At 32.7% G+C, this 22,255-nt stretch overlaps 2 protein-coding genes across 4 annotated transcripts in view; one reads left to right on the forward strand and one right to left on the reverse strand.

Moving 5' to 3' along the window:
• Nucleotides 1-670: 670 nt before the first annotated feature.
• LOC143230397 (coiled-coil-helix-coiled-coil-helix domain-containing protein 7) lies at nucleotides 671-16,883 on the forward strand. Of its 2 annotated transcripts, none has more exons than XM_076463899.1 (3): nucleotides 671-932; nucleotides 9,859-9,957; nucleotides 10,986-16,883. In XM_076463899.1, the coding sequence occupies exons 1-3, from the start codon at nucleotides 819-821 to the stop codon at nucleotides 11,088-11,090; spliced, it is 318 nt and encodes a 105-aa protein (XP_076320014.1). In that variant the 5' UTR covers nucleotides 671-818; the 3' UTR covers nucleotides 11,091-16,883. The 2 variants fall into 2 exon arrangements, with proteins under 2 accessions (XP_076320014.1, XP_076320013.1); XM_076463898.1 differs by having other exon boundaries at nucleotides 698-932; nucleotides 10,980-16,883.
• Nucleotides 16,270-22,255, reverse strand: part of LOC143230395 (ethanolaminephosphotransferase 1-like) — a 68,771-nt gene continuing 62,785 nt past the window's right edge. For both annotated transcript variants that reach the window (XM_076463896.1, XM_076463897.1), the window contains one exon: nucleotides 16,270-21,329. The gene's annotated coding sequence lies outside the window, so the exon portion shown is untranslated. The remainder of the gene's footprint in view (nucleotides 21,330-22,255) is intronic.

Here is a 22,255-nt window from a genome sequence, read left to right on the forward strand (position 1 = left end):
TCACACGTAGGGGCGGTATAATGTTACTGTCAATCCCCACTATTCGTTGGTAAAAGAGTATCCCAAGAGTTGGCGGTGGGTGGTGATGACTAGCTACCTTCCCTTTAGTCTTACGCAGCTAAGTTAAGGATGGCTAGCCCAGACAGCCATCGTGTAGCTTTGCGCTAAATTCCAAACAAATCAATTCAGCTGTGTTTTTTTAAGGGTTTAGCATCGTGTTGCATCTTATTAATTGCAACTGAAACGCCCAGCATGGCCAAGCGTGTTAAGGCGTGCGACTCGTAATCTGAGGGTCGCGGGTTCGCATCCCCGTCGCGCCATACTCGCCCTTTCAGCCGTGGAGGTGTTATAATGTTACGATCAATCCGTTGGTAAAAGAATAGCCCAAGAGTTGGCGATGGGTGGTGATGACTAGCTGCCTTCCCTCTAGTCTTACACTGTTAAATTAGGGACTGCTAGCACAGATAGCCCTCGAGTAGCTTTGTGCGAATTTCAAAAACAAACAAACAAATGCAACTGAAACATTTTCACCATCAGACACCGACAGGAGTTATCCACAAAAACAAGACAAACAAAATCCCAAATTTTAATTACGATAATTGATTGTAACTTGCTGCTGACGAATAGCTTTCACTAATACATTAAAATCACATATACTGTAGTGTGAGTTGTGATGGTGTTATGTTTAAATACTTACACTAAATATTTACACATGTTGAACTTTTTATCGTCTCGTAACGATAGGTCGATTAAGGGCGAGAGACGTTGGGTATTCGAAATATTGTGTTGTCGTAAATATTATTATATAAATTATAAATATGTTTTCTTCCAATACGGCTGATTTACCTCGTTCGAAAAGCGAAAAAGAAAGACAAGAAATAATAAGAATGGGCTCCCATCTTTCAAGTGAATACAATAATCCATGCTTGAAGGTAAGTTTAACTAGTTGGCTTGGTATTACTAATTACTATGTTATAAATAACATTTAGTGAAAATATTAAAAGTTTTAGTACTACTACTTAAAGCATTTGCTAATTATTATTTAATAATTAGTTACAGTGTTAGAACTAAATATTATTATTAGAAGTAGTGGTAGTCTATAGGATATTAGAACTCTTAAAGCATTTACTAATTATTATTTAAAATAGTAATTATTAAAACAGCTAGTGAATTACGCAGCAAAACTTTTGGTTTTGGATGTGACACTTATCTGGAGGGGTTTGTTTTGAAGCAGATATTCTCTTCTAAAGAGTTTTTGGTGGGGTAGACTCAATCATTTATAATGTTTTGAATTGTTTGCGTTAATAACTTGATATGTGTGGTAGGTTTTATTTCTCTTAAATACTATTGAATAAGAATATGGATTACCTTACAACTTATGCTACTGTTTATTAAACTTAGCGGCTACTAGTGGTTTTAATAATAAGTGTGAATTTGTATGGTAAAAACTTGGTTTTGATACCTGTTAGCATAGCACAGATAGTCGATATCTACTTCCCCAAATGCGTTTTCTTCTGATGAAACTAAATAGTGTATTCTGAAAGATTTAATTATCACAGTATGAAGAGAAGAAAGTTTAACTTATGAATGACAAAACAAAGAACATTGTGATACAGAGATCTATTACTTGGATACTGCAATGGTATGGAAGGAAAAAACCTTGTGATATTTTACTACAGCTACGAGCTCTGAATTTTTATTGCTGACATGTTATACCAAAACCAAAAGAGAGAAATTTTATTTCCTGACTTTCTTTGCTCCTGATGCAAAAGATTCAGTCTTAGTCCCATCTAACTAGATCTGTCTTAGAGCTGTATGATTAGAGTATACACCATTTTTGTAGCCATCTACTTTACACTAAACATGAAGTATGAAGCATTAATATTATGAGAGTACTTGTAGAGCATTACATCCTTTACTTGTGTGTCTATGGAGAAAGGAAATCCTCCATTCCCTTTATTTTATTTCTGTACACTTAACTTGCTTGTAAATCTTTCTAACTATATATTCTACCAGACAAAACTAGTTTTTATTTTAGAAATTTGTTTTTCCAAAAAATGCTATTTTAAATATCAAGCCTTGTTCTGCCTGTTGCCACATATTTAATATAACATAATGTTTAGGGACAACAACAGTCGACCAACTGATCCATCTAAGTGTCTCATTCTCAAAACTACATGTATTAAACAAAAAAAAGTAATTATCAAGCTTTCTCATAAATTCTCTCAAGTTTACTGCCTCCATAACATCTGCAGGACACTCATTCTAGAATCCAATTACCCTGTTAGAAAAATAAAACTGTATTAGCTGAAGATGACTCTTACCCTGCCAAAATGTATTTGACACAAATATTTGTCCCCTAGTTCTACTCTTCTTGCTGTTAAATATGAAAAAAAATGGTGCATCAACACTTAATTTCCTTCACAATCTTAAACACTTCAGTCAGATCCCCTTTAACTCTTCTTTTTAAAAGAGGAAACAATTTCAAATATCTTACTTATTCAACATATGACAGACCCTGCTTTCCAGGTACTACTCTATCAACCTTTCTTTGAACCCTTTCTAACAATTCAGTGTCCTTTTTAAGGTAAAGAGCCTAAGACTGAATACAGTATTCCAGATGTGCCCTAACCAATGATCTATAACAATGAAATTGTAACATTTTTTAGACTTTCATTTAATATTTTTGTAAATACAACCTAAAATACTATTTGTTCTACTGCTATCTTTAACCAAGTATAAGTTTATTTCAATATAAAAAAAAACTATTTAAAATTTTTATTTTAGAAATGATATTTATTAAAACATGTTATCAAGATGAATTAAATAATTCAAAAGATTAAAATTACATTTTGTGCTATGCTACATTGAGAAAAAAAGTTTTTCTTCTTGAACAAAAGTGTGGAATGCTTGTTTAAGTTGTTAGTGTGGTATGCTTGTGTAGGTTATTAGTCCCAAGATCTGCATGTTTCAGTCTTTGTCTAGTGTCAGCATGACTGATTGATATAAGAAACATTGGTCATAAAGGTTTTCTTATTAGCATATAAATATGAAGTACTGGATTTTAAGATGAATTATTATCAACATTACTATTAGTTAGAGCAAAACATGATCCCTTATGGCTAGTAGTAAGTGGCCTTCAGTCACTTTATTTTTTGTCTCTGTAGGAGACTGGATATGAAAATGTATAATTTTATGTTAATGATCAAGACCTTTGGTCAAACTAAAACTAATTATATAGAGTGGAACAAAAAAATATTGTAATGTATATTGAGATGATCAGTAAAGACAATTCTCTGTAACAAACTTCCTTGAGATACCCTGATGTTATTAATCAGTACAACAGAAAATTAAACCTAATAGTGATTAGGTTGTACTAAATCATTAGTTAAGTGTCCTGACTAATAATAACTTATGAGGTTCAAACAGCTTCTAAGGTTCTAGTTAGTCCTAAATACACAGAGGAAGTTGGCAGTGAAAATAATCTTCACAATGGTAATCATGATTGAACAATGATTTTAAACAATATAACTGAAAAAATGTAACTGTTAAGAAAATGAATTGGTTTGTTACTTACAAAGACAGTTATAAATACAGTAATCAGAACTATTACCAAGAAATGAAAACGTGTATATAGTTATAAGTTCGTACTAAAAAGGGCAAAAAGGATCAAAGGATCCATTTACAGAATTGCTGAGTTCATTACTAAAATTTAAAGGTTATCATTGTGTTGTACACAACTTTGGTAAAGTTTCTGTTAGTGTATTATATTGAGTTTCCTTTTTTATTATAGGAAATATTTGGATTTTTGGATTTACTGTTCAAATGACTCCTAGTCTAATGGAAGATTCAAATATTTAAACTTAGCTCTAAATTTAACAATTAGAATAATTAAGGGCTCACATAAATTGCTTATAGAGGTTTGTTGGTAGTAAATGAAGTTTACTATGAAATTGTGAACATTATAGAAAGTGATATAAACCAAGAAAACCCAGTCAAGGCTGCAGAAATATTGTGTACTTGTTGCAGTGTGTAGCAACAAATCTAATACATAATGGTTTTATTTTAAAATGAAAGTGAATCAAAGAGAGGTGCAAAGTTTTCTCTGAAGCCATAAAATAATCTTATATGACTTAATTTAGATCACTGAAATTGTTAGGAACTTTTCTATTTGTGGTAGGATCGACATACATTCCCAGTTTCTAAGGGCAGTCTTTTTTATCAATAAATTTATAAAGTAGATGCACTCATCAGAGATGCAAATGTCACTGTTACAGAAAACTTCTATAGTACTACCTAGATCTGGAATTATGGTGAGTTCAGTTAAAATATGGTCCACAAAATGCCATCTGTGAGATTGTGGATGGAAAGTTAGTTAGATAAATTTGAATATTAGCTAACATATTGAGACATTTGACAATCAGATGCTGACTTAACAGTCATCAGTAAAATTATTTCTAGTATGATTATTAACTTTTAAAATGGTTTAGCTGATGATACAGTATGTGAAATTAGTTTTCATTTTGTAATTGTTAGACAGGTGCAATATGTTACATTGTTTATGTATCGCTCTAATGAATACTGTCGGTTGTATTAGTTAATATATTAAATGGATTTGGTGGTTTGCTACATGAAAACTCACTATAACAAGTAGATATTAAAAATTCATATACTGGTTTTAAATTTGATGCATGTTGAAGGCTAACATTGTAAAAAACGTTTATCAGGAGTGTATAAAAAAGTGATTTGAGTAAGTTGATTGTTCCAACTGTAATAGTTCAAGAATAGGTATTATTTTATTTTCAGTTATAAAGTTGAAATTAGACTTGAAAATGAAATAATAATTAAAAAATAAAGTCTTATATTCTTGATGATGAGAAACCCACTTTAAGTAAAAATGTATTCTAAAGATGGCTGTTATGGGAATTAAAACTTTTATTAAAATAAAGTACAGAACACTGTTTCGACCTTCTTAGGACATCTTCAGTTTAACAAAGAGAGTTTGCAACTGACTGTTGCTGGGTGCATGTATTTAGGATTGCAAGAGCAGGTACAGCTAACAATGGTGTAATGTTGGTAAACTAGAGCATAATGGAGTTTAAACAGATAACACAGTACACAAAGAAACATTATAGACTTAAACTTTTTGTATAGTCACCATGGTGAAGTAATTCATGGTGGTGAGAAACCCACTTGAAGTAAAAATGTATTATAAAGCTTGTAACTGTTTGTGTGTAAAAGGTACATTAAAGGGAAGATTGGGATAAGTTAATATCTTGGAGACAGTCATTGCATATTTTAATTAGAGTGGCAGAGGAATAAGTGAGACAAGTGAGAAGATAAATGTAATTGTATTATAAGATCTTCCAATAACTGAGGAAATAACTTGATCAAGTTACCAATGAATGGCCAGTACTTGTTGCCCTTTACTTTTGAGAAGGCATGCAATAGGAGTTTCAATGGCAACTACTCCTCGAAGTGGATTCCTGTACATGGTGAGGGGACCTCCTAGAGAAGGTAAACTGTTTGCCATGAGTTGGGACTAGTGAAGGGGAGGAGAGGGTCCTGGTGGTTGAGGGGTCCAACTCCAACATACCACTTTGGCCTTGAATTTCTGTAGATGGGAGGCCTTGGGCTAGTCCACTTGGGCTAAGATCAACTGAGTACCAGTGTTGGATGTTCTCAACAGGTATTGTGATATTGTGTCTGATACTGGCATTTGGATAAAGTGCTCATGAAGCCCTGGTGTTGCTGCAGTGTCCTTGTTTGGCATTGTCGTGCATTCCATCATAGGGCTCCATGGTGGGTGTAGGGTCAGTGGGCACTGAAATGTAGCATCTTTATAATGGATACCTCCATTAATGAAAAAATAAATAAAAATGAAAACAAATTGATAAAAACAGATTATAGGAAAATGCCTGCACATGAACAACTCTGCTGTACGGTCAACATCACAGTCTGATTCGGTACTTTGATTTCTAAGTATCCATTCCTTATGTGAGAAATCCCTAGGGCAGATATACAAAAGGGATCAGAGTGGCTTGCTGGCTCCCCTCAGTCAGTCAAAAAGTTGTGCTGTGGAGACATTTTGGTGGAAGCATCTTCACCACAACATAAATTCCTCTTGAAATCTAAGGCATTGGGGATATAACCACCAAGGTTACTCTCCATGCAACTTTGAATTCTTCCAGAGGGTCATACCATCACTATTTGTTCTCGCTACCTGGTTCCTTAAGAGACCTATGATCAATCAGTACTTGATGTCCTCATTGAGCAGTTACCATTTCCATTTGTAACCTCAGGGAATTTTAATGAACATAATTCTCTTTGGGGTGGTGCTGATATTGCTGGGAGGGGTTGTTCTGTAGAGCATATGCTCTTGGATCACAACCTATCTCTATTCAGTACTGGTTCTGATACTTATTTTCATGCACCTAGTCAGTCTTTTACTGCTATTGATCTTTCTGTCTGTTCCCCTTACTTTTCTTGGAGGGTTGATAGTAACCCATGGAGCAGTGATCATTTTCCTGTCATTTTGAGAGAGACTGGCAGGGGCCGATGCCATCTAATCCATGTGCCTCGATGGAAGTTGGACCAGGTCAACTGGCCTTCTTTCACTGCTCTCTCAGAACTTGATCCTGACATCATCTGTAAGCCATTGATAGATGACTGCATGGCATCAGTAACTGATTGTATTGTCTAGGCAGCTGCTCAGTGTATTTTTAAATCTTGACATGTTTCCTACAGTATCCTCATTCATGGTGAAATCCTGTCTCCAACATGGAAAGGAAAGCTCAAAAAAATTACTTCTTTCCTTTTGGGCTGATTGTCTCTATGACTGTGATCACCCCTTTATGCTGGTGGAACTCGAGCTTGCTCTTTGTTTGTCTGGCAGTACATCACTTAGGCCTGATGATATTCAGTACAAGATGCTGCACCATCTCTCTCCTGCCTTTCTCTCTATTCTTCTGAGAGGAGAATGTTTTTCCTGATGCTTGGCATTTTCCTAAGTTTGGAAAGGATCTCAAGATTCCTTCAAACTACCATCCAACTGCTTTGATGAGCTGTCTCTCTGAGATTTTAGAGAAGATGGTTAATACTCATTTTGTTTGGTTTCTCAAATCAAACAACCTCCTCTCATCCATTCAGTATGAGTTTCAATGACAACACTCTGCCATGGACCACCTGATTTGAAAAGCCAATCAGGGAAGTTTTTCAAGTGACAGCATCTTGTTTCTGTATTTTTTTACATTGAGAAAGCTTTTGATACAATGTAGAGGTATGGCATCTTGCAAGACCTCCACTTTTATGGATTGCATAGCCATTTACCCATTTTTATTAAACATTTTTTAATGAACCAGTGATTTCATGTCTGTGTGGGTTCGACACTTTCCTCTTCTGTCACACAGGAACTTGGAGTCCCTCAGGGCTGTGTCTTGAGTGTTACACTTTTCATTACAAAGATTAATGCCATCAGTGAACAATTTCCCCCTACAGTTGCAAAAGGACTCTATGTCAATGATTTCCACATTTTTGTTAGTCATCGAGCATGAGGTTTATTCAACGGCAGCTACAGACTATCATCAATTGATTACTGAAGTGGACCACAGCAAACAGTTTTAATTTCTCTCTCTCTAAAACCTTTTCTTGCTCCAAAACCATTTGCATGCACTTCTGCTGCCAATGGGGCTTATCTTTGACTGTAAGCTGACCTTTATTCAACACATCAAGCAGCTACATGTTAAGTGTACAAGGGCCCTGAATATCCTCTGTGTCCTCTCTTCCACTTCTTGGGGAGCAAATCGATGTTCTATGGAAAAAACTATCATACCCTTATTTGATCAAAACTAGACGATGGGTCTTTGGCTCTGCAAGGACCTTGGCCTCAAAGATGTTGGATCCTGTTCACCATGAGGGTCTTTTGCACTTCTCTAATCCAAAGTTGTACACTAAGTCTCATGAACCTCCTCTTTAACTTTGCTGTTTGCAACTGTCTTTATTGTACACTTCTAAACTTTGATTCTTACCACAGCATCTCACCTGGGGTTATGTTTTTCTTCCTCATTTGATCATGCTTTTTCAGAATAGACAGTCTGCCATTGTTTTTTTTGGTCTTTGTATCCAGATGCAGTTGGATGAATTGGGCCTGTCCTTGGATAACAGTTGTATCCACTGATCAGCCCATTCTACCCTGGCTAATTACCATCTCCAAAGGTGAACTTTCTTCAAGTCATCTGAAAAAGGCAAATACTCCTGATTGGAAGTGTCACCTTCTATTTGCCAAACACCTTTGAATCATTCTTCCATTTCCATTTATATGGATGGTTCAAACTCAGGTGAGTGTGTGGACACTGCCATAGGTTGTTGCACACAGAATCTCCTCTACAGTTTCTGTGTTTACTGCCAAACTGTATGCCATTTCTCATGCCCTGGATCACATAGAAGCTATGCAGTACACAAACTGTACTATTTATACTGACTCGCTTAGCTCTCTGTTGGCCCTGGAATTGCTTCACATTAGTTCTCACACTGTTCTCCTTATATTCAAAACTGACTGGCTAATTTCTCTCTATAACTTAGTTCTATCCAGTTTTTTTTTGGATACGAGGCCACATTGGTATTTGCAGAAATGAGCTCACTGATATTACAGCTAAGTATGTCTGCTCTGATACTATCACTGTCATGCCTGTCCCATATATGGACTATGGTCCTGCATTTAAGGCTCACCTCTGTACCAGTTGGCAGTTGAATTGGAGTGAGCAATGTGATAACAAGCTTTTCCAGATCTGACCTTCTATTGCTCTCTGGCTGTCTTGCTTTCATAAGGATTGGAAGGAGGAAGTTGTTCTGGCTATGCTATGTGTTGTCCACAATTTTTTTTAACTCACCTCTTTCTTTTATCTGGTACTGATGCACGAATGAGTGGTCTGTGTGACACTCAGATCACAATAGCCCACATTTTACTGTCATGTTATTGTTGCGATGAAGGGTGACAGCACCATTTTAAACATGAGTTCTTCTTTGATGTTGGACAATGTCATTTGCAATGGTGATACTGTCTGCTTCAGTTGTGTTTTTAAATTTTTAAAGGCCATTGGTTTATTTAAGATTTTAATTTGAAAATTGGATTATGTTTTGTTTTAATATGATTCCTTTTTATGTATTTTAATGATTTTACCTTTTTACAAGTTGTTTGGTGCAGATAGTCCAGTTGCTTTGTGCCAATAAATGATAAATAACCAACCAACCAATGGCAACTGTAACTGTTATCGGATACTTCAAACTTTTGTATAATTTACTGTTTAAACATATTTTAACGTAAGACATTTAGGTGACAAATAAAAGGCCAAAGAATAAAGTAAAAAAAGCAAAATTAATTTACTTGTGTAAGTGTGGGAAAAGAGTTATTGAATAAAATGAAACACTGGGAATTCTTGCCTCAAGTCCTTTCAGGCCTTTGCTATAGTGCCCATCACCACTCTTGATGAAGGAGAACAATAAACAGTTTAAAACTTTGTATTCTAAAGATGGTTGTTATGGGTATTAAAAGTTTTATTAAAATAGTAAGAACAACATTTTGATCTTCTTAGGTCATCTTCAGGTTAAAAAAGTGTGTTTGCAACTGACTGTTAAAAGCTTCTATGTATAGTCAAGGAGTTATGAAGAAATAACCTGTAATATTTGACCTAATGTCACTTATTAATAAATTTAGTATTAATTTATAACATGTGAATTTAATTTCATTCGTATATTTAAGAAATTGTGTTAATCTACAAATACATTTATTGCAACTTGAAAGATGTAAACAAATATAATGTAATTGAATGTTCAATTTATTTTACACTCCTTTGTTTCTAGGAGCAGCAATTGTCATATAACTGTCTTAGTGATATGAACTATGATCGTAACAAGTGTGGAGATTTCTTCCAGAATTATCGTAATTGCAGAGATTTTTGGGTAAGTGCTTAACATGCAACAATACAAGTGAAATGTTTTTTATTGATAGTGAACTAACATTAAAATAAGCATGGTATTTAGTTAGGCACTTTAACTAAGAATGTAAACAAACTTATTTCCTTAAGGATTTTGGTAAATATTCAGTAAATAAGAATGCACATTGTAGCTTTTGGTAGATACTTAATAGACATAAGCTAGAAATTTTGATAGGTATTTAATAAACAACAAAGTCACGTCTGTACTTACTTACCTAGTAAACAAATATGTAAACAAAGGGGATTGGAAGTTACCTATTAGCATGGATGGTTCCAGTTCAAATAGACCAAAATGGGGAGAATGTTGGAGCTAGAAACTTGAACTTTTAATTTACAATTCTTTCTATGAGGGTAATTGTATTTTACTTTCTTTCATACTTTTGGAGAGGATTGAGATACCACTATAAACTAGAATACCTGCTAAGTATTTTAAGTATCTTTATAAACAAGAATAAGTTTAGCATTTAATAATTTTGGTAGGTGATTAATTTAAGATTTTGACTGATAGAAACTTAGTAAAAGATATAAGCTAGGAATGGTAGTAAGTACATAGTTTATTAGTTGTTAAGTTGTATAAGTTGATTTGAATTTGACATCTTTCACGTTTTTTCAACGTAGAATATGTTACAATTCCATTTAAATACTTGCATTTATGGTATAAAAAGTGTTTAATAAAATTGTTGTTTAAATATTCATTTTTATTTATCCAACAGAACTTCTGTAATTTAGGTATACATAAATCCAAGTGAACATATTTCATCTGTTAACTTACTTTGTGACAGGATTATGTTAACTAAAGTATATTAATAATGTAAAAGATAAAATATCTTTAGGGAAAAGGACTACAAACTAACAACCCTATCAGAAGTTTGAACATTTTTCATAGCCCAAATGAACTTATAAAGCAAAGAATAACTTAATAGAAACATTTCTAAATAAGTTACCACTTTTTGAAAATATGGTAATAAATTTTATAATATTTGTAAGTTAAAGGTGCGAGCAGACAGAAGAAGAAAAGGAATTAAACCTGAAATGCCATGGCCAGAAGATCGAGAAGAGATAAAAAAGGAATACATGGCAGGAAATAGAAAATCTTGATTTTCTAGAATCAATATTTTGGTGTTGGATGATTGACACTAATATACTGAAAGAGCATGATATTAAACTTGTATATGAGCAAGAATACTATGCATTCAAAGTTTGTATAGTATGGATTCCTGATTTAGGCTAGTTGTAAAAACTTATCACACATCAGCTTTATCACTAATGGTAATAGCCATATACAATTATTTCCAAATAACTAACAAGTATTTACTATGAGATTGTAACATGCAACTGTCAGATCAGATATTTTGTTGATGGGTTTAGAATGTAATTATTAATAAAAGAAGTTAAGAAAAAAAAGTATTATAATTTTAGAAATACTGAAATTGTAGTTTAAAATGAATTATTTTATTATTGAGATAATAGTTTTAAACATACAATTATTTGAGTCTACTGGCTTCATAATTCAACACAAAATGTTACTTTTTCCACATCTTAAATATATTATTTTAATTAACATTAGTTACATTAAGTTTTTGCATATGAAAAATAGAATAAATAAATGTGAATAGAATTGTAAAATGTTTTTTTTACTTTTAGAGATTTTTCTAAAACTTAACATTCATATAAAGTAATAATACCAAACTGAGAACACCTTCCCTCATTTTTTTTTTGAGAATTATAGGAGTTACAAGATTAGCTATTCGCATTCAGTCTTATTCTCTATATTCAAACTTTTTTTCTCCACTCATGCTTCAAGCCTTCAATCCCACTTGGCTGGGTATAGCCACATGGTTAAAGCACTCGACTCATAATCACAGGTTCAAACCTCTGCCACACCAAACATGCTTGCCTTTTCAGCTGTGGAGTCATTGTAATTTGATGGTCAATCACACTATTCATTGGTAAAAGAGTAGTCCAAGAGTTAGCAGTGGGTGGTAATAACTAGCTGCCTTCCCTCTAGTCTTACACTGCTAAATTAGGGATATTTAGCACATATAGCCCTCGTGTAGCTTTGCACGAAATTCAAACACAAACAAACAATCTCCCTCCCTCCATTGGAATTGCAAGGTTCCAACATATCTCTCATGCAAATTATCATGTATCACATCCTCACCAATAGGATTATGGCGTGCTCAAGTGATGAAAGTGACTTCCTTTATACTCCTGTATTGAACTATCACTTCATGGTTTGGCAGATCTCAGCACCAGAGAAAAGTGTGAGACAAGATAATTATCTGTCAAAAATACATTTTCAGTATAGAAAACATGTAACTTCTGATATATTTCCTTCCTCCTCTACCAAACTATCACCTCCAATTTTGCAGTGTTTGAGTTCAGACATGTTCTGTTTGTTTAATGCTTCATGTTCAATTTTATTTTTCTGATGTTGTTCTTTTCCAATTGAATCTACTTCCATTTAACCTGTTTGTTATATTTGTATTTATCAGTTAATTCAGGTTCCTTTACTTCTAAACTTACACACTTTTGGAGGTTGTACCATCCCTGTTTGTTCTCTCTACCTGTCTACTGAAGAGACCTTGATGCTCTCATTGAACAGTTGCCATCTCTTTTTTTTTTTTATTCCTGAGGTTTTAATGAACATAATCCCCTCTGGGGTAGTGCTGCTATTAATGGGAGGGGGGTCGCTCCATAGAGTGTATATAACCCATGAGGCGATAATTGTACTATCATTTTGAGAGAGACCAGCTGTGGTCAATGCCACCCAACCTGTGTGCCCTGGTAGAAGCTGGGTAAAGCCAACTGGCCCTTTTTCACTGCTTTTGCAGATTCTGATCCTGCCATCCTAAAACCTCACTCATGGTGGACTCTTGCTTGCCACATGGCACAAAAGGCTCCAAAACAGGCCTGTGATACCTTTTGGAGGTATACCACCCTCTCAAACCACATTGCTTTCCAGCAGGCCTGTGCATATGTTCAGCAAGTGAGACATCATAGCCGGAAAGAATCTTGGATTAAATTTACAACCAGCATCTCTTCTACCACCAGTTCCAAAATCATATGGGACAAGATTTGAAAGGTCAGTGGGCAGTAGAATTCTGTCCTACTTTTGATCTTGCTCTGTGATAGCCAGGAAGTAGCTGATGCCTGGAGCATTGCTGATACTCTCAGTGAAAGCTTTGGCTAGTTATCTAGCATTTTTGCTTCATCCTTCACTTTCTTAGCCATCAAGACTTGGGCTGAGCGATCACCTCTTTCCTTTAGGCTGATTGTCTGCATGACTGTAATTGCCCCTTTGCACTGGTGGAAACTGACCCTTCATCGGTCTGACAGTACATCAGTTGGACTTGATGATATACACTACAAGATGCTGTGCCATCTATCTCCTGTTTCTCTTGCTATTCTTCTGGTTGTTTCTAACTGGAACTGGCAGAAGAACCTTTTACCTGATCTATGGCACCAGGTTGTTGTCCTACCTTTTGCTAAGCCTGGGAAGGATACCAAGATTCCTTAAAACTACTGCCCAATTGTTTTGACGAGCTGTCTCTGTAAGACCTTGGAAAGGATGTTTAATGTTAATCTTGTTTGGTTCCTCAAATCAAATAACCTCCTCTTGCCCACCCAGTGTAGGTTCTGTCCACAATGGGCCACCTGATTTGACATGCAGCATCGATCAGAGAAACCTTTCTCAAATTACATTTTTGTCAATATTCTTTGACCTTGAGAAGGCTTATGATACCACAAGCAAGTATGGCATTTTGTAAAACCTCACTTGTGTGGGTTATGTGGCTATTTGCCCATTTTTACTGAACATTCTTAATGGGCAGGCAATTCCAAGTTCGTGTGAGTTCGATGCTTTTACATTATTTTCTGTAGGAACATGGAGTCCCTTAGGACTCTGTTTGAGTATCACATTTTTCATTATAAAGATTAATTCCACTACTGAACAACTCCCTATTACTGTTGCAAATGGACTCTATGTCGACAACTTCCACATCTCATGTCTGTCATTGAACATGAGATTTATTGAGCAGCAACTACAGACTGCCCTAAGTTGTTTACTGAAGTGGACTACAGCAAACTATTTTAAGTTCTCTCTCTCTAAAACCATTTGCATGCACTTTTGCCTCCAATGGGGTATTCAACCTAATCCTGAACTCTGTGTTGGTGAAGTTGTGGTTCCTGAGGCAAAGTTCTTGGGGCTTATCTTAGACCATAAACTGACCTTTATTTCACACATTGGGCAGCTATAAGTCAAATGTATGAGAGCACTAAACATCCTCTTTGTCCTTTCTTGGAAAGTGGATCGATATCCCATGCCAAAGTATATCATGCTCTAATTTGATCGAAACTAGACTATGGGGCTCTGCCATGACATCGGCCTTGAAGATGCTGGACTCCATTCATCATCAAGAACTTTGGCTCTGCACCAGGACCTTCTGCACTTCCCCAGTTCAGAGCTTGTACACAGAGTATTATGAACCTCCTCTACACCTCTGCCATTTACAACCATCTTTATTGTATGCTTTAAAACTTTGTTCCTTACCAAAGCATCCCACCTAGGGATGTGTTTTCCTTTCTCAGTGCGACATGCTTTTTCAGAACAGACAATCTGCCATTGTACCTTTTGGCCTTCGTATCCAGGTGCAGTTGGATGACATTACTGTATCCACTGGTTAGCCCATCCCACCATGGCTTATCACCATCCCCAAATGTGACCTTTAAGTCATGTGGAAAAAGCAAGTACTTCCGATTGAAGATACTGTCTTTAATTTGCTGAACATCTTTCAAACCAGCTTTCCATTCCCACTTATACGGATGGTTCAAAATGAGATGACTCTGTGGATTCTGCCATGGTTTGTTGTGGTTCAGTGGTTTTGCACAGAATCCCTCCTACAGTTTCTGTGTTCACTTCCAAACAGTATGCTATTTCTCTTGCCCTGGATCACATGGAAGCTAAGCCATATTTGAATTGTACTGTTTATGCTGACTCGCTCACTTCTCTACTAGCCCTGGAATCACTTCATATTAGTTCTCACTGATATTTAAAACTAACTGGCCTATTTATCTTTAACATCTACTTCTATCCAGTTCTTCTGGATACCAGGCCACGTTGGTATTTGCAAGAATGAGCTTACCGACACTGCAGCTAAGTCTGTCTGCTGTGTCTGTTCCATATATGGACTATGATCCTGTATTCAAGGCTCGGCTCCATACCAGTTAGCAGTCAACTTGGAGTAAGCAATGTGAAAAGCTTTTCCAGATAAAACTTTGGCTGTCTTCTTTAGAAGAGGATCAAAAAGAGGAAATTGTCCTAACTAGACTATGCATTGGTCACAGTTTTCCAACTCATGTTCTTTTATATGTTACTGATGCACTAATGTGTAGTCTGTATAGCTTACATTTTACTGTCATACTGTTGTTACGATTCTTGATGATAGCACCATTTCAGATGTTTTGTTCCTGATATCAGTGCCATTGTCAATGGTGACCCTGTTGATCCTTACAAATGTTTTTTTAAAAATAAACAACCAAAATATTGTGTAATACTTTTTTATTTTTTCTTAATTTAATTTATGCATCTAATGAATTAATGACAATCATTTTATAACTTTTGTTTCCTGCTATTATCTTATCAGTTAGTTTCTTTAATTCATTGATTAATTTTGCACTACTTATTACAAAGTAGTCTGAAGTTATAAAAATATCTTTTTATATAATTTAATGACTCACTGCTTCTTCACTTACATATTTAAATTCTTTTTGTTTCACTTTCTTAAGCTCTAGTATTTGCTCTACCTTTCCAACTGATCAAAGACTTGTTTGAATGGTAATATAAATTCTTGTTGTTCTCCATTTCTAATTAAGCATAAAGCTATATAACAGCCAACTGTACCAAACATAGGTATCAGCCTTTAGACTTAGCACTGGGGTATAATTTGAATTGTGGTGATGTTACAAATAGCATGTTTTAATTCTTTGAAATATCTTTTTGTTTTTCAACTTCTAAGAAATAGAATAGCTTAATCCTTTATTTTTTCTCCTTGAACTACTAGTTTATGAAACTGTTGATTCTTCACATCCTACTTTACCTAAAGCTTGTCTTTCATTCTAATTTCTTTAAGTTTTGATAGTCATTTTAATGAACTTGTATATTTACTGTCTTCTTCACTGATCATTTATTTAGTACTTTAAACATTTAGTGAAACATAGTCTAACTTGTACTTAAATAAATGTTAGAGACTAAAGATTACACAGTACCAGAAGAGTTTGAAGATGTCTAATCAAAATCCTTTATTACACAGACATCATGTAAACATTTAATTGTTGGCCCATCTGGTTATGGAAAAACATTTTTGCTAAACCTGATCTATGATTAAGTAAACTGTAATCATTTACACTTATGTGGAAATGATTTAGAAGTCTTAATATTAAAATTTTCAAGAGAAGTTTACAATCTTTCAGTTAGCAAAGTGATAGAAATTAATAAAGAAGCAATAATCTCTAATAAATTGGAAAATACAATACACTTCAATAGCTTAAATGCATGAAATAAAAATCTGTTTCTCAATGATTGCATAAAAGAAAAAAAAAGATAAATTATTCACTCTTCCTGTGGTAAAAACTGTTTTTATCTATTTCTAGTCTTACTATTTATTTACCTTCCACAAATCTCAAGAGAAAATAAAATAGATTAGAAAAATTGATGGGATTACAAGTTAGTTTATTTTTGATATTTGTTTATTAAAATCACTATCAAAGATGTGATGTTTTTATTATTACATCTCAAATCTCCTGAAATGAGTTAAAGAAAAAGATTAATATATAATGGAGGACAAAATAATTATGTATCAGAAAAGTTAATAAAATTTATTCTGATATTAATATAGATATGATACATATAAAATATTTATTCAGTCTTTCTTGGTTAAGAGTGATTAGTACTGATCTATCAACAGTATTTAATTCAAAAGCCAATGTCACGTCAGTAACTATCAAAACAAATCAGCTGGTTAACTTTAAAATTAAAAACAAAGTCTATTTAAATGTCAAATAATTACTGAAGAATGAAGTAATTTAAAAGAGAAATTTGTCATACACACGTCAAAATACTTTAGAAACTAGAAGTACATTCAACAAATAAATGAGGAAAAACACAAAGGAGATGGCTTAGTGGGCTGGATGCATTAATATTTTACTGAAAATTTTAATAGAAACTGAATAATTTAATTTGTACAAAAAATGAGTTTAGAAATAACATTATTTGTCATTTGTGATAAGGTAATTAAAATCAAATGAGATAAATTAATAGGTTTTGAAAATAAGGTTCACAACCATAATCATTTAACTGAGAAATACAGAAGAACTACATACAGTAATCCTTTCCTAACACTGAATGAACATAAGTGATATATTTATCAAAGAATTAGGTTGGGAAGATAAAGAAATAGATCTAATTCTAAACACCAAAGAAAAATATAAAATGCATCAATAACATGAAATTAAGATTCATAGATTGAGTTCAAGCCATAACTGTAAAAAAAACCTTCAAAATTACAATGCAATATTTCTGAGAACACAAGCTCCATCTCATAATAAGAAAAGCTTATCCCCATGATTATATGTATTTGTTTGGTAAGTGAAATGAAACAATTTATAGTATACTAAATGAATATGATTATTGGATGAAAACTGCTTAAAAGATTTGGAAAACTTAAACAAAAATTCTGATCTTTATGTAAAGACTGATGTTATAATATTATTATATTAGCTTCTCAAAAAATATCAGGTACATTTGTCTGAAAACATAAAACTTTGATCCTGCTTGGTACTACACCACACATGATCCATTGTGGGATTAGAATTATTGAATTATTATATGATATGATCTTAATACTTGAGAAAAGTATTCACAGATGTATACATATACCAGTGTTCTAATAGATATAGCAAAGCAACTAAATACATAAAAGATTTTAATTGTACTAAAGAATTTGTTTACTTAGCTTATCTACATTCTAATAACTTTTATGAATGAACAACAAGTCAATTATTACCTTGTGGGAGATTTAAATGGAGTAATACAAGTGTGGAGTTACTTGTGTAATAAAAGCACCTGATGATTCTGACATAGGTTACATTTTACAACTAAGTTTGGACTATCCAAATGAACTATGCGACTTCTATTCTCTTGTGCAAGAGTATCTGAATGATACAGTGACTAAAGAAATAAAATTATTTACAACTTTATATGATAAAAAAATTACATGTTATAGAAATCTTAAACAATATTTATCATGAGGAATGAAACTGAAGAAAATTAATAGTGTTTGAGTGTAAATAACCTGACTGGCTTTGGAAATGCACTAACCTGAACAAACGAGAACTACAGCCATTACTGACATCAAAAAAGAATTTTTACATTTTTAAAACTAATTTTGAATTTGAAAAGTAACTGAAAATATTAAAAATAAAAAAATTCACATAAATGTTTGTTAAGCAATGGAAAATATGAAAAACAAGTTCACATAAAATTGTTTGATGCAAAGAAAATTGAAAAATTAATAGCTAAACCCAACTTCAAGAGGATAGTAATATTTACAGAAATGCTATCAACTATTCATATGAGTAAAAGAAAAACAATATTCAATAAACAAATTTATTTTAGTATGAGAAATCTAGATATTTTGAAAACATGAATGTATACTTCCAGAACAGATTCATTAAAGTATGTTGATGACTTAAGATTATTATACCAAGAGACTGATTCTTATATTTAAGGTAAAAACAGATAGCCTGTATTGTAAAGATATATAAGAAAACATTTATTTGATACTTCAGACTACTTAAAAGACAATCATTATGGGGTCCTGTTTGTAAACAAAAATGTCTGGGATAAAATGAAAGAAACGAACAATGGGAAAATAATGAGTGAATTCGTAAAGCTTAGGTCTAAAATGTATGCCTTAAAATTTTAAGATAAAATGTACAAGAAAGGTGTTAAAAAGTATCATTAAAAATAAAATTACATTTTGTGATTACAAAGATTGTTTATTTAATAAAAAAACAAAACAAAATTATGATTCTAATAAGAAGTAAATAGCATGAAATATGTTCTGTTCAAGTTAACAAAATAGCATTAAGTTTGAATGACAATAAAAGATATATATTGTCTAATGGTATTAATATTTTTTTAGCAAGGAGTAATTTTTTCTCTTTCATAAATAAAATAATAATAATAAAAGAAAACAACTAATGCTATTGAAATATTGCACCGTACCAAAAGTAAAACTGAATGAACTAAACCTAGGAGATTAATTCCCTGCCACTGAAATAAAAATAATTAAAACTCAGTTTACTGATAGAATGGTAGATGTGGTAATGGATTAGAAACTGAAATGAATTCCAAATGGTTTTTACCTGACTGATTTAACAAAATGTCAATTGAGAAAGATATTAAGGTACTGAATGAAATAAAGATCTTACCCTTGTTTATAGCAGGTCAAAATAGATTTAATATTAACCTGCATGAATACTTTATAATAAATTTTTGATATTTTTAGTTATCTTTTAAAGGGACCCTTTTTTACATTTTTAAGTCTAATTGTACTGGTTTAATTCTAGGATGATCTTAACTATAAGGTGGCTACCATTTTCAGAAATTGTGGGAAAGAAATAATTGAGTGTCATAGCATCCTTTTTTTAATTCTGTAAAATCAATGCTGTAACTAATCAGCTGGCAGCTGGATTAGTTGCAAGAATTAGCAGTGACCTTGTGTAAACATCTGGTGCACACAGGAGCCCCATACTCTTAGTGGGGAGATAAGATTTGGGAACTGGAGAGCAAAGTAATAATCATTTTGATGACTTTTTTTTCCAAGCATCTTTGGTTATTTTATGATGATTTTTTTTAAACACTTGGCTACTTTTGGATTATCTTTAGATATTTATTAACATTTTACACTTTTTAATTCATTGATTTTTAAAAGTATCAAAAACCCCATTACACATTCTAATGGTGATGGTCACTGTAACAAATTTTTCCTGTGAAAAACATTTCATTCCACTGTTAACTTGCATTATGAACTTAAAATTAATTTTCTGTTATGTGCCAACATTAGTTTTTTATTAAAAATACAAAACAAAAACAAAAGTCCATGTTCACAATTTTATAGGACTAAAAGAAGGTGCTGTCATTAAACTGCATTCATACTAAATTTCAGACAATTTGGTCTTTTACCAAGGTCTTATCAAAGTGGAATTTGTTTTTGACTTGTAAAACAAAAGAACTCTTAACACATTTGTGGATTCTCTTTTACTTAACATACTATTTTGTGAACCTGGTAGTTAAAAAAAAACTCAATGTTACTATCTTTTTGCTCTACTGACATTAAATTGATGTAAAATTATCAAAGTAATTTTCTTAGAAGAGCACTGCATCAGTGAATTTTCTATAATGCACATTTATTTTATAGAAAACCTTCAAATTTATTTTTAGGCTGCAAAATTAATACATAATGTATTTTCTTATAGAACACAAACCTGAAATAACACTGTTCTGTGAAGAATACAAAACTTGATTGTTTAACACTTGTTTATATTGTCACTTAATGTTATGTAATATTGCAGTATTAAGTTATAGCAATGATTTAACCTTATTAATCAGTAAACATTGTGAAAAAGTTCATTTATGGCAAAAAATAATCAGTTACAAAATAGTAAGTTTTTCTCTTAAAATATTGGAAAATTCCTTTGTTGGATACTTCTAAAACACAACACACACTATTACTGGCCCATTAAAACATAAAACATTACAAAACTTAGGTGCAAGTCTTACATTTGTTGTGACAAATTTTAAATTCTTTTCCATAGGAGATACTTACTGATCATATTTTTCTCTAACATTCTTTGTAAATAACAGATCTAAATCAATTTCCTGCTACATGCAGCAATCTCTTTCCAGCTATATCTTCATTTCTGAAATTCCAGTTCATATTACACATACAATTTTGCCTATCATGTAATGCTATTCCAGTGCTACCTGAACATTTTAAAAACCTCACAATTAACTACGTGTTCTATTGTTTTCCATGGATGCACAAGCTTCCTTCAGCAACATGACTAATGTCATCTACTTCCTAGACAATGTGTGAAAGTCAAGAACAATATCACAAGTCTTCAGATTTCAATCAGTATGAACAGATCATATTGCCAGGACTGGTTTGATCATTCTATTTTTGTAGGTCTTCTTGGTTTAAGACAAACTACAATTTTTTCTTAAGATAAATACAACTGAGTTCCACAGTTTGCAAACAAGTTTCTTAAATGGTGCTGAAACAGAAATACAGAAATATTATTATAACTAAAAGTATGCCTACTCAATTATGTTATCACACAGCTTATCCTGCATGAAAAATAAAATATTAAAATGCAACAATATAAAGGAAGTTTGTTTTTTTATAGGTATGTAACTAACATTAAGATAGAGGCTTGATATTTATTTTAAGAATAAGTACTTAATAAACTACAATGTAACCTGAAGATAAAACAAAGGATAGAATGGAACCTTGTTCACCATTAGTTTCATTCAGTTTTTTATTTGAAGAAATACAAGAAAGTTTAATTTTCAAGCCAAACTAAACTTGAGAGTAGAAAACAATGTGGATGGTCTAAAAAATGGACTGGATAACTACCAATGAAATTTCCCTGAGGTATAAACTTGCAGAGGAATTTTTCACATTTTAAAACTGTTAGAGGTTCTGGGATGAAGTACTTATCCTGTAATTTTTCTTTCACTTGTTCGTTTTTTCGTGTAAAAAATTTGTTAAAAATCATTGTTTCAGCATTTCTTAACTGTAATGCTAATAAGTAATTTTAACAGGATATTTGTAATTTTATCTTACATTTACTTACCTTGTTTGTTGACAGTTTGAAATATTAGTTATTTTACAGAATAAAATTAAATAACCTTACATTTATTATAAATTATACCATTTAGATACTGAATGTTATTTTTTATTTGGGTTTACTCTTTTTAATTATAAAGAATATTTTACAATATTAGTGTATGTACTTAAAACTAACCTCCTGAACTTGCCAAACATTATGAGATATTACTAGAATTACAGCCAAAATATCATTAATAGGGATGATACTCAAAGAAACAATGCATTATAATCTTTTTAAGTATACTTAATTAGCAATACTGATTGCTGGGTATATTTTTATTTTAACTTTAAGTGCATAGCTTGTTCTAA

This window comes from Tachypleus tridentatus, chromosome 10 (assembly GCF_004210375.1).
Source record: "Tachypleus tridentatus isolate NWPU-2018 chromosome 10, ASM421037v1, whole genome shotgun sequence".
NCBI lineage: Eukaryota > Metazoa > Arthropoda > Merostomata > Xiphosura > Limulidae > Tachypleus > Tachypleus tridentatus.

Coding starts and splice junctions, on each gene's coding strand:
- LOC143230397 (XM_076463898.1), top strand. CDS start 819: ATGTTTTCTTCCAATACGGCTGATTTACCTCGTTCGAAAAGCGAAAAA. Junction 933..9,858: donor ACAATAATCCATGCTTGAAG/GTAAGTTTAACT, acceptor CTTTGTTTCTAG/GAGCAGCAATTGTCATATAA. Junction 9,958..10,979: donor GTAATTGCAGAGATTTTTGG/GTAAGTGCTTAA, acceptor AATATTTGTAAG/TTAAAGGTGCGAGCAGACAG.